Below are 16796 nucleotides of genomic sequence, written 5' to 3' on the forward strand. Positions count from 1 at the left end.
CGAGAACCTGTCTATTAAAAAAGAAAAAAGAAAAAGGGAAGGAGCAATAGCAATGTATACAGAAATTGTCTACTTGATGATGTTGTCTTGTCATTTGTTATCTAGTTGAATTCCTCTGTGCCTTTGTTAATTTTAAAAATTCAATAATCTGTTATGGGTCAGGTATGGTTTGTAGGAGCCCAGATACAGATGAAAAGATATGGATCTTGCTCTTCAGAATGTTCCAATATGAGGGGCATGGCCAGGACACAATGACAGCCCAGTGTCAGAAGTGCTTTTGTGTACATACTTAGAAGCTACCAGAGATGTATAGAAGTAGAACTGCCTAACTCTGCCTGGAGAAGGGAGGCCTGGGCATGGGGAGGGGTCAGGTCCAGCTCCCCGGAAGCAATGCCGTTCACCCTGTACTTGTGTGGACTGTGTGCAGGCCAGGGTCAGAGGAGGGTCTTTATGGGTAAAGGCGACAGGTGGTTGGGAGGCCTAGAAGCATGAGAGGCCATGAATAAAGGGGTGCTTGGGAGCGTTTTAGCATCACAGGAGCATGGGGGTAAAGGAGAAATGTCAGGGCGGCTGGACTGGAGCTGGCTGGAGGCCACCACACCAAGGAGTTTGGATTTTATACTGTGGATATTGAGGAGCTGGCAATGATTCTGAGCAAGGGAGTAATTATGATTTGCATTCTTCCAACAAATATCTGCTGAATGCCTGTGCAGCGTGCCAGGCGCATATTATTCTGGCAACTCTCTTGAATGCTCATTGAAAGGCAGGGAAGCCTGAGACAGAAATAACAAGGCCAGGTCCAATCACTAGAGAGTCTTTTTTTTTTTTTTCTTTTTTGAGACAAGGTCTCTGTCACCCAGACTGGAGGACAATGGTGCGAACACGGCTCACTGCAGCCTCAAACTCCCCAGCTCAGGTGATCCTCCCACCTTAGCCTTCCAGCTTTCCAGCTAGCTGGGACTACAGGCATATGCCATCATGCCTGGCTAATTTTTGTATTTTTTTGTAGAGACAAGGTCTCCCTATGTTGCCCAGGCTGGTCTTGAACTCCTGGACTCAAGCAATCTGCCTACCTTAGCTTCCCAAAGGGCTGGGATTATAGTCATAAGCCACCTCACCTGGCTAAGAGTCTTTTTTCTAAAGTGCAGATTAGTAGGCCTTACCTGAGATCTACATGAGCATTGTGACAAGGCCTGCACCTCTGCACTGGCAGCATCATCCCAGGTGAATCTCATGCCCACAGTGTCTGGAGAAGCATGGAGTTAGGAGAGTGCAGGGACCATGGGGGTCAGAGATGATATGGGATCGGGGCTGGGAGAGCAATGGAGAATGCCAGAGAGGAAGAGGCCCCTGATATACTCAGGAGACTGGTTTCTTGATGGAAGGAACTAATGAATCTAGACTTGGTGGGACCTGAAGTTTGTACAATTTGGGGGTCCCTTTAAGAAAAAAAAAAATTATTAACAAAATATATAAAATTAACAAAAATAAAATTAGGTTCAAGGCCTTGAAAGGTTCTGTGCAAATAAGGGGCCTGAGGCTCAAGCCTCACTGGTTTCCTAGTACACTGACCTGCCCCTCCCAGTTCTAGTTTCCCACATTGTCTAGTAGGATGTACATACAATCGGATTCATTAAATGCTTGGTAAACAACAAATGAAATTCATGCTCTGTTTTAAGAACGTATGTTACTGAAGATTGGAATGGAAATAATTCGGGGAATAGAAATTAGTCCATGAAGCAACAGTTCTTCCACAGGAATCCTGTAATTCTTCCATTATTTTCTGAGAAACTTTCTTTTAGGGAATAAAATGTTTCTTGATTTGTTTCCACTAAAGAACAGATTATTTTGGTATTAATTTTAGTTTAAGATCTTGAGCCAAGGAAATAAGAAAAAAAGACACTCTTGTCCTTGGCTGAAGCGTTTTTGCTTTCCTGTACCTTGCCAACCTCTAATTTTTGTTCTCCTATAACTTGTCAAACTTAACCTAAGGCTAATGAAAACCTAATCCTACTTTCTTAGGCAGAGTGGAGTCTTCTTCTTCTTCTTCTTCTTTTTTTTTTAATAATAAACTGAAAATAAAAGTACAAACAAAAACAGGCCAGGAGTGGCCTAGAACTTTGGGAGGTCAAGGCGGGCAGGTTGTGTGAGAGTCCAGGAGTTCGAGACCAGCCTGGGCAACCTGGTGAAACCCCACCTTTACAAAAAAATAATTAATTAAAAGTGAGAAAAATAAACTCTTAAATGAATTTGTGCCTCAAAGTCCATTTGTCATTTTGTTCCTGCACTATGATGGGCTTACAGAAATAGCAAATAAGGTAGAATACTCTGATTTTTCTGAAACAGTCGTCTGGCCATGCGCATAAAAAAAATCATTCTTATTAAATGATGCTAATGTTGCTGATGTATTCTTCCTTAAATTAGGAAGGCCATTAGTTAAAGGCCTAAGGCATTAACCTGTCTACCTGGTACCTCACAAAACTGTAACTCTTTCAATGAGTAGGACTCTGTTAAATATTCATGTAAAATGATAGAACCTGTACATATTTAATAGGCCAATTCATCATTAAAAATTAGCAAACCTCATCATGAAATTCAGGCCATCATTTACTGCAAAAACACAGAGTAATAGGAGAATGTATTGTGTAACATTTACTGTTTGTGGCCTAAAGTACTCTGTACTTTGTCCATGTAGCTGAGAATCTTAAGCAATTTTTGGAAGGCTGCTTTCTTGGGTCAGTGTGGTGTGCTTGAGTTCTGGGAATGCAGCCCGATGAAGTTTAGAAATAATAAAATCGACCAATGCTTCCTATCTCTGTAGTTGGCCATTGTGGGGTCAGTGTTTACTGAACTTTGCTCACTGTCCTGATGAGCTAAACTTGATGTTTTTAATGGAATGTCTTGTTTGTATCAGTCCTCACTCCACATTAGGGAAGAATTGTGGAGAAGCTTGCAGAAAACTCTTGGTGTGTTATCTTTCACTCAGGAAGTGCTTCTCCAGGAAACTTCCAGAGAGGGAGATTTTGAAGCTGGACAGCTGTGGTTGGACTCTGAGCCTCACTGCGTACTGGCTGTGTGGATTGGGTCCTCCCAGTCTTACCCTTTCCAGCTGTTTTTGTAAACACAGTTTTTGTAAACACAGTTTTTGTAAATCATGATCACTAGACTTTTCAGTCCGCAGAACCTGAGTTTGGATGGGTTAGGATTTGAGATAACACGTTTCTTTTTTGGCATAAGAACAGCAGTCTCTACCAGGCTTCAGGGATTTCTTGAAGCAGCAGTATTGATAATAATATACAAAAATAACAGCAAGAATCATGACTCATTGCTATTGAACACTTACTAGGTCGCAGGCACCGTGCCAAACCCTTTACATGCATTATCACATTTAATTCTAGTTCCCTTTCCAGACTGTGGGTCACAACCCATTATTGGGTTCTAATATTAGTGTAGTGGGTCCTGACTAACACTTTTAAAAGAAGAATAGGATGGAATAAAAGATATCAGAGTAAACTATATATAGAAGGGTTAAGAATTGTCTTGCAAAACTCTCTCATGTGTACACATGAGAGAGTATTAGGAAACAATGTAAAATGTAATTTTTACTGTGGGCCGTGGTGGAAAATGTTTGATAGCCATTGAGGCGGGTCATGTTTTGATCCTTCTTTTTCAGATGAGGAAACTGAGCCTCAGAGGAGTTGGGTCACTTGCTCTCGAGGTCGCATAGCCAGTGTGTGTCCAAGTGAGGACTTGCACTCTGGCTGGCTATCAAAAGTCCATGAATATCAGCTCCGCAACCTTGTTAAAGTCATTTTCAGGTCATTCGGCAAACCTGTATTGGGCCCCAGTCACTGTGGGTGGGCTGGGGTCATGGGTGTCATGGGCTGCCCTCTGAAAGAAGCAGGACAATTGTGCTCAGTAGAAAAAACGGAGAAGAAGAACAGGTATCAGCTTTGGCATAATGAAGATTAGGCTGAATTTCATGTTCATTATCTCTGTTAGAAGCAGGCTGAAAGCGTCTGAAAGTCATTTTTCTTTCTTAATGAAAAGAACCAAGCAGGGGCCTGGGGAGTGCAGGTGTCCCCTCCCTGCGGACGTTTGTGGCGTGCCTTTCAAGGTGAAAGTTCCATGTCCTCATCTGGGGAGCTTTTGACATGCATATCCAGCAGGAGTCTTGGATAGGTTTGCTTTGAATAGGAAAAGCACCAATGATTAAAACAGGAGGATAGAGATCAGGAGTGGATGGAGTAGGAATACATTCACATTTCTGAAGAATTTGCCAACAGAACCCCTTTACTTAAGGAGATCTCCTTCTACATTTGCTTTTTTGATTACACCTGAGTCATTTGAAATATTTTCCAAAGGGGCTTTTAGGGGTTGGGCAAGAGGGAGTGGAAGACGGCACAGCCAAGTACTACAGGGCTTTCGCCTCTTTCTCATCAAGGAGAAGGAGGAGATGCTTCTGGGGGTACCTTCCACACAGCCTCACACAGCTTTCTTCATCACTACACCCAGTGAGTAAGCGAGACACCACTGGAAAGTCCGCAGCTAAGGCAGTCAGCGGAAGACAGATTAAGAGCAGATCTGCAGTGAGATCTGCCTGGGCCCGTGGGTCTCCCTCTGGCTGCACATCGGGCCACCAGACAACCTTAAACAACACTAGTGGCTCCATCTCAGGTGCAACTTGGGCAGAGGGAGCTTTTGAAGCTCCCCTGGGGTTTCTAGTGTGCAGACAGTGGTAGGAACCTCTGGGCTAGGGTTTTCCTGGGGAACAAAGTCGTAACTGGCAGGAGTTACAGATGTGCCTGGAGACCAGCGTGGCCCTTAAATCATCATGAGCTTAGCCTTAACCTCCCTGAGCATGATTTTCTGATCTTAAAGTTAACAGTTTCTACCAAGGGACTTTAAAGGCTCTTTGCAGCCCTCAAGTTGTTTAATTCCCTGGGCACTTTCTTCTCTCTCTCTCTCTTTCTCTCTCTCTGTGTGTGTGTGGTCGGTAAAGGCACTTTATCACAAATGTCTCTCAGAACCCCCTCTCTGATAGAACCACTGCATTGGCTTTTTTTTTTTTTTTTGGGCGGGCGGATCATTAGGTCAGGAGATCGAGACCATCTTGACTAACACCGTGAAACTCCACCTTTACTAAAAATAAAAAAATAATTAAAAAAAAAATTAGCTAGGCATGGTGGCAGGCGCCTGTAGTCTCAGCTACTCAGGAGGCTGAGGCAGGAGAATGGCGTGAATCCGGGAGCCCGAGCTTGCAGTGAGCCGAGATCGCGCCACTGCACTCCAGCCTGGGTGACAGATCAAGACTCCGTCTCACAAAAACAAAAACAAAAACAAAACAAACAAACAAACAAAAAAAACTCATATTGCACATGCTGTGTTCTAGCTTTTTTGTAAGTGAGCTTGTTTAATATTAACAGTCTCTTAAAGTCTATTTCTCGAGATTTCCTTTACCATGCTTTTTCTAGTTTATTCCTGGTCCTGAGTGAACAAGGCTTTGTGTGAGACCTTGTTGAACTGAATTCGAGGCAAGAATTTGGCCATTGAATTGTGTTTATCAGGTCTCATCTACTCTAAATACATTATATTTCAGAACAAAGAGGAAGTGTGTCTTCAGTGACGGTAGTTCATGGTATTCCCCTCGAGTGTGTGTGATACATGAACGCACACTTATCAATCACTTGTAAGGAGTGGTCATTCACTTTACAATGCTACCCCAGAGGCAAGCCCTTCACATACAGATGTTGGAGTAGAGATGGCAGAGTGGAGGTAGGCAGGAGTGATCTCAGAGACCATGACCCCCCATACCTTTCTCTCGCTGTCCTCTGGAGGACTGTGAGTCACTGCATGGACTTAGCGTGCTGAAAAGCAATCCAGCACAGCCCAGCCTACTGCCTTTGGCAATTCAATTGGTAGCTGCCCCTCCCAACTTCCGCTGTTGGTCATGTGGGACACCCAGTCAAGCCCGGAGTGGGAGACTAGGATGTGTGATGTCCATTAGCCACTAAAATTCTCGTGGCCATAACCTCCCCTGAGAGGAAACTGCTATGTGAGTGGAACACACAGACCCACGTCAGCCCTGCAGAATGTCCCAACCAGTGAATACACTTCAGAGCAACACAGCCACATCTCAAGAGCTCTGCTTCCCTTTTTGTAGCCTGTTGCTGGTGTTTTTAAGAGTAGGTGGTCTCCAGAGAACAGAAGCCAGCTTCTAAAAAAACCTTAGGCAGTCCAGTCACCATGGCTCACGCCTATAATCCCAGCACTTTGGGAGGCCGAGGCAGTCAGATCACCTGAGGTCAGGAGTTCGAGACTAGCCTGACAACTATGGTGAAACCCCAATCTATATTAAAAATACAAAAATTAGCTGGGCATGGTGGTGGATGCCTGTAATCCCAGCTACTTGGGAGGCTGAGGCAGGAGAATTGCTTGAACCTGGGAGGCAGAGGTTGCGTGAGCCAAGATCGTGCCACTGCACTTTAGCCTGGGTGACAGAGTGAGACTCTGTCTCAAAGAAAAAAAAAAAAGCCTTAGGCTTCTGTCTTTCTCTTCTGCTAGGATTTTCCAGGTCCAAGTGTCCCAAACAGCAGATGCCTCCAGGCACATTTAATATGCCTAAGCGTGCTGAAAAGCAGTCCAGGCACATTATTGGTTTACAGAAATGTGTCTCATGCGATTCCATAGGAGCGTACACCAGCTATTGTGTAATGTGAGGATACTTATCCTTGAAGGATAAAGCACACTGGGTCTCCACACAGTGCCGTTCAAACATGGAGTCATGAGAAAGCCCAGGGAGTCTGGAACCAGGGCTGACTGACTCTGCAATAACTTGTTTAACCATTCCCTTAGGATTGAGCATTTAGGTTGTTTTCCATTTTCTCTTACATAAATAATGAGCAGCTTTGTAAAATGGTCGGTATCTACATTTCCAAAAGTATTCTTAGGAAATGCTAATGCAGCATTTTAAAGGCTCTCTGTATATATTGCCAAATTGCTTTCCAGAAACCTTGTACCAATTTATATTCCCTCAAGGTGAGCATAAACGTGCCCTTTTCATTGTCCTCTTGCCGACATCGCTATAATTTTTACTAATTTGTTAAGTGAAAAGTAATGTCTTATTTAAGTTGGTAATTCTTAGTGTATGGCATCCTGTCTTAGTCCCCAAATTCTGAAATATTCATATTTGCAGCAAATGTTTGTTTCCTTAGTGCTAATCTCTGAGATAGATGCTAAGACAACAGAGACGACCTCACTGTGTCTGCCTGCAAGGGTCTCAGGGCCAAGTGGGATCAAGGCTTCAGTAGGTAGAGGGCTGTAGCTGAGGTCAGGACATCAGACTTGCAGGATCCCAGTGAGAAAGAGGCACTCTGGATAGGGCGTGTGTGTGTGTGCGTGCGTGTGTGTGTGCGTGCGTGTGTGTGTGTGTGTGTGCGTGCGTGTGTGTGTGCATGCGTGCGTGCGTGTGTGCGTGCGTGTGTGTGTGTGTGCGTGCGTGCGTGTGTGTGTGTGTGTTTGGGGGCAGTGGATGCTGAAGACTTGCTTGATATGAACTGGATCCAAATGCAGGAACCATGGCATGGTCTTTCTTTGTAAGAAGAGTGATTAAATTTTGAAATATGACATTAAGGAATATTCATTAGCTTGTATGTCTTAAGAATAGAAAAAAATAACTTTTGGTTTGAGATCATTTAACTCTGGTGTAATAGGAAGTATATATTTGGTCTTTGTCTCTGGTTCCTGGCACGAGCTCCTAAGCCCTTGGAATTTCCTGAGTGACAGGGTTGAGAGGAGTTTCTTTTGTCATTCACAGCAAGCCCCTTTCAATCACACCTGACTTTATGCTAGTAAGATGACTCTTGGGGAAAGAGGGGTGTCCCTAGACAGCTTTGGTATGGGAGCTGGTTCTCAGAAAGACTAAGCCATGATTAGAGGGTTGGGACTTTCAGCCCTACCCAACCCTAACCTCAGGGGAAGGGAGAGGGGCTGGAGGTTGAGTTCGGTTACCAATGGCCAATGATTTTGCCAATCATTTACATGAAATAAAACTTCCAAAAACCCCTGAAGGATGGGGTTTGGAGAGCTTCCAAGTTGGAGAACACATTGAAGTTCTAGGAGGGTGGTGCACCCAGAGAGGGCATGAAAACTCAGAGAGCCCCCGTCCCCATCCCTTGCCCTAGACAGCGTTTCCACTGGGCTGTTCCTGAGTTGCATCCTTTATAATAAGTCGGGAACAACAGTAAAGCCTTTTTTGAGTTCTGGGAGTCATTCTAGAAACTTGTCAAACCTTAGGAGGAGGTTGTGGGAACCCTCAATTTATAGCCGGTTGGTGAGAAGCATTGTTGGCCTGCATTTGGCTGGCATCTGGGATGGGGGGCAGTCTTGTAGGACTTACCTAAGGGATCTCTACTTGTTTCTAGTAGTGAGTGTCAGAATTGGGTTGAATCGTTGGACACCCAGTTGGTATCAGAGAATTGCAGAATTGGTGTTGGAAAAGACATCATGTATTTGATGTCAGAGAGAATCTGATAAACTATCTAGACAAAAGTTATTTTTAAGATGTGCTGTTGGGTTTATACCTCTTATAAAAAATAAAGCAAAAAAAGGCAAAAGAAAAAATCAAGATTTATTATGAAAAACAATGTTTAGGTGTTGGTGAGGAGCCTTCCAGATTTATTGCTATAAATGTGTACACATAACTATGTATACAGATTTTTTATGTGAATGGAATCGTTCTCTGTTATACATAAACACACACACCTAAAATGTGCCTTGTGCTTTTTTCACTCAGTGACACCTTGAAAAGTATTCAGTGTTACTACATATAGACTCACATCCTCGTTTCTTTGCCAGACAGGGTCTCACCCTGTCGCCCAGGTTGGAGTGCAGTGACGTGATCTCGGCTCACTGCAACCTCTGCCTCCCAGGCTGAAGCCATCCTCCTGCCTCAAGTCTCCTGAGTAGCTAGGACCACAGGCACACACCACCACACCTGGCTAATTTGTGTAATTTCGGTAGAGACGAGGTTATATCGTGTTGTCTAGACTGGGCACACCCTTTTGAAATACCTGAATAATGATTATTGCACATGTGTCCCATGCATATTTAGCGACTCTCCAGTAGGTGACTTTGAGCTTTCTATAATCATGTAGAGTCACTGATACCAAGTCAGAAAAATTGTTATGGATTTAGAAACAGAACAGTCTTGTTTATTATTCCCTCGATTTATCACAAAATAGTTTAAAGTTGCTTCTAACAATTGTGTGTACAACACAATATCATAAACACATGCATAGAAAACCAGGAGCAGCGAAAGGGAGGCGCCAATCCTGCGACTGAGATGAAGCAGTTGAAGGGGCCTGGACGGCGGTGGCAGGAGGCTCCAGGAACAGGCTCCCGGAGGCTTGGTGGCCGTGGATCTAATTTGAACTGCTACTCTGATCTGTGCTCTTCCAAGTGATTTCTTTCATCGCCCATTGCCACGGCAGACCATGCAGGCTCTTTCCACCTCACTCTCAGAGGTCTTGGCCTTCTGTGCCAGCTGGTATTTGAGAACTTGCCTTGGCCTCTATTTTCACCTGACTCTGCACTCTCTCTCTCTGGCTATACATAGAGAGATGGACTATATAGGTAGAGATATATATTCTCTACATCTGTATCTACTTCCTCTCTATGGATATAGCCATGCATCTGTGTGTCTATATAGACCTGTGTGCGTGTGTGTGTGTGTGTGTGTGTGTGTATACACATACGTATGCATTTATGGAGAGAGAGACAGGAAAAGAGGAAGGGAGACTCTCCGTTAGTAGTCACCTTTTAAGTTTCGTACATCTAATTTTTTGCTTGGCAAATGCCTATATGGATTCTAATGAAGGTTTCAAACAGACAAACACCCTCATGTGTGTGTTCCACAACACCCACCCGCCCCACCCTTATTTCACTTCTCTCTCTGGGTGCTGCTTGTGATGGAAAACCCTCTAGTCTTAATTTAGTATTTACAAGATGTGCACACATTCATTCATAGCAAATTCTCAGGATTATTTCCTCAGGGCTGAGCCCCTTATGTATAGTACTCCCCCTCCTCCTTGCATTTTCCTCTTCCTTTCCTTGCTTCTTTCATCTGGGAAACTCCATGGTTTTATCCCATCGCTCTAAGTAAATGTCATTGGGACCTGGATTTCGGCAGACTGCGGAAAGTTTGGTTACCAGCAGGGGGCGCACTAAGCGTCTCGAGCTGATTTTGTGTTTAGGGAAGACCCTGGAATCTTTTTCTTTACCTATTTACTTATTTATTTTTTTCTTTCCAACATTTGTTTTAGGTGCAGGGGTACGGGTGCAGGTTTTTTATATAGGTAAATTGTGTGTTGCTGGGCGTTTGGTGTACAGGCTGTTTTGTCAGCCAGGTAATAAGCATAGTACCCGATAGTGTTTCAATTCTCACCCCTTCCTACCCTCCACCCTCCAGTAGGCCCGCGTGTCTGTTGTTCCTTTCTTTGTATCCATGTGTATTCAATATTTAGCCTCCATTTATAGGTGAGAACATGTGGTATTTGGTTTTCTGTTCCTGCAGTAATTCTTTCAGAATAATGGCCTCTAGCTCTATCTATGTTGCTGCAAAGGACATAATCTCGTGTTTTTTTTTTTTTTAAATGGCTGCATAGTATTCCACAGTGTATGTATACCACATTTTCTTTATCCAGTCCACTGTTGATAGGTTGATTCCATGTGTTTGCTGTTGTGAACAGTGCTGTGATGAATATACGTGTGCGTGTGTCTTTGTGGTAGAATGCTTTGTATTGCTTTGGGTGTATACCCAATAATGGGATTGCTGGGTTGAATGACGTTTCTGTTTTAAGTTCTTTGAGAAATCCCCAGATTGCTTTCCACGGTGGTTGAACCAATTTACGTTCCCACCAACAGTATGTAAACCTTCCCTTTTCTCCACAGCCTCGCCAGCACCTGTTATTTTTTGATTTTTTTAGTAATAGCCATTCTGACTGGTGTGAGATGGTAGCTCATTGTGGTTTTGATTTGCATTTCCCTAGTGATCAGTGATATTGAGCATTTTTTCATATGCTTGTTGGTCACGTGTGTGTCTTCCTTTGAGGAGACACTGGAACTTACCAAACAGCTTATTTCACTGTTATGTATGTCTAGTAGAATATAATGGAAATTGTAACTCCATGCGTTATTAAATTTATTTTAATAGTATAAAATGTATCATTTTTAATAACTGAATTAATAATTGCATTTAAACTTAATTAGCATAGGGTTTTTTTTAAACTGCAAATAATGCTTTACGCCAAAATGCTGACACTGATCAGATTAGGGTTAGAATATATATGATTATATGTGGTGATTACTATTTTAGGAAGTAACTAGAGCTGGCATCTGTGGGTGCTGCAGACGATTCTTAACAAACCCAGACAATTTGCTCTTCTAAACGGGGCCTTGTGGTTGTCTAACAGTGAGAATAGATGACTAACTGAATTTGTGCCTGCTTTCTATCATAATAACGACGCAGAATTGCCACCGTTATGTGGCTTGGAAATCTTAGATTCATCAGCCCTCATGAAAGAAAAAAACAAAAAGTGAACCGAAGATACTTGGAGAGCCTGGGTGCTTTCAGCACAAGGCGGCTGGGTCGACTCCCATTCCTGTGTCCGCAGCGCCCTCGTGTGGTGAAAGGTGTCCAGGCTTCCTGGCCGCCTTTTAGGCCAGGGTACCCATCGGTCCTCACTTCCCAGTACAGTAGCTGCCTTCCTGGGTCACACTCCATCGGAGGTCACTATCTACCAGGAGGTTAGCCACCCGCTGTGGTTGTCTTGTAGTTTTGCGCAATAAGTTACTGGCTAGGAGTGCTTGTAATAAGTCCTGAGTAGGACATGGCGATTCCATTCCTTACCCACGATGTGTACACACAGTTATCCTCAACTGGTAGTTGGAACGTGGCGTTTATTTCCACAAAGCAGCAGTTTTCTAAAGGACGATTTAGAGCCCAGTGCATCCATGGAGACCTCCTTACTTCAGTCTGTAGCTGTGGTCATGCCCTGTAGGAGATTTCTGAGTTTTGAAGACCCAGTAGGTACTGGAGAACCATTTGCATTGCTGAAGCACCACTGTAGGCGCGGGAAGGGATTGGAAGGGCTGGTTTGCCGCTGAAGGAGGACCAGACATGGCCTAGTCATCAGCGGCATAGGGGGAAAAGTTATGGGGTTAGTCCCTACCCGCTGCCCTGCCCTGCCTCCTGCAGAGACTTCAGACTTCTTATGCCTCCTGCACAAGCGAAGCAGCCAGGTAAGTAGGAATAGGTTTCTTTGGTTGCTAACTTGAGATGAGTTTTTCTCCAAATTCCTTAGACTCACAGTCTATGCTGTTGATTTATGGAGGCAGTAGTGAGGCCCCGTACCCCGATGCCTCCTACCTTGAGACCTCGACAGAAGATTGCCCTGTGAAATTCAAAACTTAAATCAGTAGATATCAGCAGAGACAGGCATGGTGCCGTACAGATAAAGAATACAGATGGCCTCCCTATTCACGGAGGGGCCTGCAACCTTTATATAGCTCTACATACACCCCTCCCGTGTGTGCAGATGCTTCTTGACTTACCATGGGGTTACCTCCCAATAAACCCATCGTAAAATCAAAAAGTTGTAATCTGACTGGATATATGTATTAGTCTGTTCTCACATTGCTATAAAGAAATACCTGAGACTGGATAATTTATGAAGAAAAGAGGTTTAGGCTGGGCGCGGTAGTTTACACCCTGTAATCCCAGCAGTTTGGGAGGCGGAGGGGAGCAGATCACCTGAGGTTAGGAGTTCGAGACCAGCCTGGCCAACATGGCAAAACCCCATCTGTACTAAAAATACAAAAATTAGCCAGGCGTGGTGGCACCTGCCTGTAATCCCAGCTACTCAGGAGGCTGAGGCACTAGAATCACTTGAATCTGGGAGGCGGAGGTTGCCATTGCAGTAAGCCGAGATTGAATCACTGAACTCCAGCCTGGTCAACAGAGTGAGACTCTGCCTCAAAAAAAAAAAAAGAAAGAAAGAAAAGCGGTTCATGGTTCTGCAGTCTGTACAGGATACATAGCGGCTTCTGCTTCTGGGGAGGCCTCAGGAAGCTTCCAGTCATGGTGGAAAACAAAGGGGGTCCAGCTTCCTACATGGCAGAAGCAGGAGCAAGAGAGCTAAGGGGACGTGCCAGGCACTTTTAAGCAACCAGATCTCGCAAGAACTCGCTCACTATCATGAGAATGAACAGCACCAAGGTGATGGAGCTAAACCATTCATGAAAGGTCCACTCCCATGACTGAATTCCATCCCGCCAGGTCCCACCTCCAACAATAGGGATTACAATCCGACATGAGATTTGGTGGAGACACAGACCCAAACCATATCATGTATCATATTATATATGTATATGTAATATTGAAGGAGTTAAGATCACATGACCCCCAAACATGCCGCTCTAGCATATTGACTTTTTTGAGTTAAGGACACTTGAAAAACAGGCACAAGAGGATCCCTCTGCCCTTCCTTCTGTTTCTTACAAGCAGGAGATGAAATTCCCGTGTAAAAGGTGTCTCCCAGTACCAGAAGGAAAATGTCATGCTTATTATCAAGGACAGAAAGTTGAGGCCGAGGGAAATCTGTACAAACTCTGTCAAACCAATCCTCATCTTCCCTGTCCCTCTCTACTCCGTTAAGTACCCTAGTCCTGCCACATCTTTGCCCAGTTCTGTATATAAGTGTTCAACTCTAATTGCATCTTCATTTTGTCATGAAGGTTTCTGTGCCACATAAAGGTTATATTCAACAAATATGTGTACATTTCTCCTGTTGATCTATCTTATGTCAATTCAATTATCAGGCCCAGCTGAAAAACCCTAAGAGGGTAGAGGTGCTATTTTGCCTCCCTACAATATAATCCACATAACCACCTTATATATGTATATGTATGTGTGTGTGTGTGTATAAAAAGAAATCATATTATATATATAATACAATCTCTGTATCCCTCATATATATTTCTGTATATGTGTGTGTGCACATATAAACATATATATGGTTAAAAGCTAGGTGGTTCAAAGTCCTACCTTCAGAATCAGAAAGATTTCAAACTCAGCTGCTTTACATCCTCTGGTGTGACCTTGAGATAATTTTGTCTCTCTCTAGTTCTCCACTTCTTTGGGTAAAATGGGGCTCATGATAGCGCCTCCCTCAAAGTTGTGAGGATTGAGTTCATCCCTGAGGCAAGTGTTGGTGGTGCCCACATTCAAGGGTGGGAAGGCAAGGCACAGTCAGTGGCAGTGGGATCAAGACCCCATTAGCAGGCTGCCTGTCTGTGGAGGTGGCAGCATTGAATGTGTGAATCATGACTGCCTTCTCTTGGGTGATGTCCCCACTCTTCAAAGAACCTTCAGATTGTAACTTGGCTTCCACTGCAGCTTAGCTATAAGGAAAGTGTGGGCTTGTCTTGCAAGTTACACATTTCTCATTGTATATCCACACATTGACTTTTCTGTTAATTTATGACTCTCGTGGCAAACTGCACCGTATAGAAGATCTGTTATCCCTGTGATGATGGAATCAGGATTTTGAGACTGGGAGTCAAGAGGTGGACCTGAGCTTGCCAGTATGCTGCCTCCCTTTGAGTCTTCTGGGAGATATTTCTTGGTGTCACCTTGTGCTGCTTTCTTCTGCTATAATAGTTTCATACTTAATATGAGCCAAAGAATAAACAGACTCAGAGACTAATGAAGCCTCCATTTAAAAGATAACTTTCTCTTTTAGGATACCTGGGATGAACTCCTAATTGGCAGTGTAGAAGTGAAAAAGATAATGGCATGCCCCAGGTAATGAACCTTGCTAGACCCCAGGACTGTGGTGTGGCCCATCCATTGGTTCCTAACCATCACCTAACCCTTGGTTATTGCATGACAGGTGTATTTTGACCACGGTGGACCCAGACACTGGAGTCATAGACAGGAAAGAGCCACTGGACACCCTGAAGAGGTAGAATACCACCACGGCCAGTGTATTTTAAATATTATCTCCACCCCAGAACTACCTATGGGTTTAGGGAAGAACTACCTATGTCTGCTTTAGGGAAGATATGACCTTTCTCTCTGGAGCACCTTCCACTCTACCTTCTGACTGAATTGTGTCTATTGGTTAATGAGAGCACTGTTGCTTTCTCTCTTTTCGCGGATGGATACTCTAGTGCCTTGGATAAACTCTTTTTTTTTTTTTTTTTTGAGAGGAATCTCATTCTTTCCCCCAGGCTGGAGTGTGGTGGCTTGGTTTTAGCTCACTGCAACCTCTGCTTTCTGGGTTCAAGTGATTCTCCAACCTCAGCCTCCTGAGTAGCTGGGACGACAGGTGTGTGCCACCATGCCTGGGTGATTATTGTATTTTTAGTAGAGACAGGGTTTCACCATATTGGCCAGGCTAGTCTCAAACTCCTTGCCTCAGTGATTCGCCTGCCTCCCAACATGCTGGGATTACAGGCATGAGCCACCGTGCCCAGCTTTGATAAACTTTTAATTGTATAATACTACATTTTGAAATTTTAATATCTCTCATATCAATTTTTAATAATATTTATATGTGCCTTTCCAAATTTAGGCCTCAAACACTTTATTTAATCATGTTTATTGCAACTCAGATTCCTTCATTAGAATCAATATCAAGGAATATGAGAATAATTGAAACTGCATAATGAAATATTAGAAAAAAATGAATGTAATGAATTGTCAGAGATTTTTTATTGAGGAGCTTTTTTTATGCTAAGGATTTCTCTTGTTTTGTTATTTAAAGAAGTTTGGCTGACTTTAGTTCCCAATGAAGATAGTAATTTAGGCTTAACATTCTTTGGAGCTATATTCTATTTTGTTTCTCTTTCCTCTGTTTTGTGGATTGTTTCCAATGGGTTTAGCTTAGAGAAGAGGTTATTTCATGATGCTTTCAGATTTACAATTCCATTAGATGTAGTGATAATCATTTAAGATGCTGTGAAATTTATTATTTTTTTTAGACAGGACAATGGGAAAAGACTAACTTCTGCAGTAGTCCAGACCCACCTGACAACTGCATGCCTGTCTGAATTTTTGCTCACCAGTGAACCCCAGCTTTGGGCTTATAAACCGGGAGGGGGTTGAAAGCATGGTACTTAAATGCACTAAACAAAAGATTTGTAGAATTCAGGGCCATTCCATTTTGTGTTTTCAGGGGCATTTGTTTCAATGAGTTGTGAAGTCGAAGGTACGCATATAGACGAAGTATTTATTTTATACGTACACATACCTTTTTTCTTTTTGGCCTGAAACTGAAGCCATGGAGAAATTGCATAGACTTTCAGGATACTTCTAGAAAAGCTAGAATTATTTGCAGTTTGACTAATTGTCCACAGACTTCTCTGTCAACATTTTAGGAAAGGTTTGCTGTGTATTTATTAATAAGTTGGAAGGCAAACTTGAGTTCTGTTGAGAATATTTCGATTATTATTTCCTTCTTGTGTCTGATGATTGAATTTTTGCTTGTTTCAGCTACCGCCTGTGTGATCCTTCTGAGAGGGAATTATACAAGTCGTCTCCGCTTTTTGGAATCTATTATTCAGTGGAAAAAATTGGAAGCCTGAGAGTTGGTGACCCCGTGTATCGGATGGTGTAGTGACGGATCCACTAGGGTAATATGGTAAAAGGTCAGCTTTGCTTCTGAATACACTGTCTTGGAGCCATTGCTGCATTTTCTTATTTTTTTTTTTTTTTTTTTTTTTGAGAGGAATCT

General features: G+C 43.2%; 1 protein-coding gene across 3 annotated transcripts in view; it reads left to right on the forward strand.

Annotated features, from left to right (window-relative positions):
- The window catches only part of MARC2 (mitochondrial amidoxime reducing component 2), a 65599-nt gene that overhangs the window by 16371 nt on the left and 32432 nt on the right, over positions 1–16796 (forward strand). Inside the window, exons 5-7 of one of the 3 annotated variants that reach the window (XM_011971078.1) lie at positions 14802–14863; positions 14952–15023; positions 16556–16710. The exons of 1 other annotated variant lie outside the window; for it this stretch is intronic. In XM_011971078.1, coding sequence (XP_011826468.1) covers positions 14802–14863; positions 14952–15023; positions 16556–16679 — 258 coding nt within the window. In that variant the 3' untranslated portion in view covers positions 16680–16710. The remainder of the gene's footprint in view (positions 1–14801; positions 14864–14951; positions 15024–16555; positions 16711–16796) is intronic. One more of the 3 variants, XM_011971077.1, reaches the window with a different exon arrangement.

The sequence above is a fragment of the Mandrillus leucophaeus genome, unplaced genomic scaffold, assembly GCF_000951045.1.
Source record: "Mandrillus leucophaeus isolate KB7577 unplaced genomic scaffold, Mleu.le_1.0 Scaffold985, whole genome shotgun sequence".
Taxonomy (NCBI): domain Eukaryota; kingdom Metazoa; phylum Chordata; class Mammalia; order Primates; family Cercopithecidae; genus Mandrillus; species Mandrillus leucophaeus.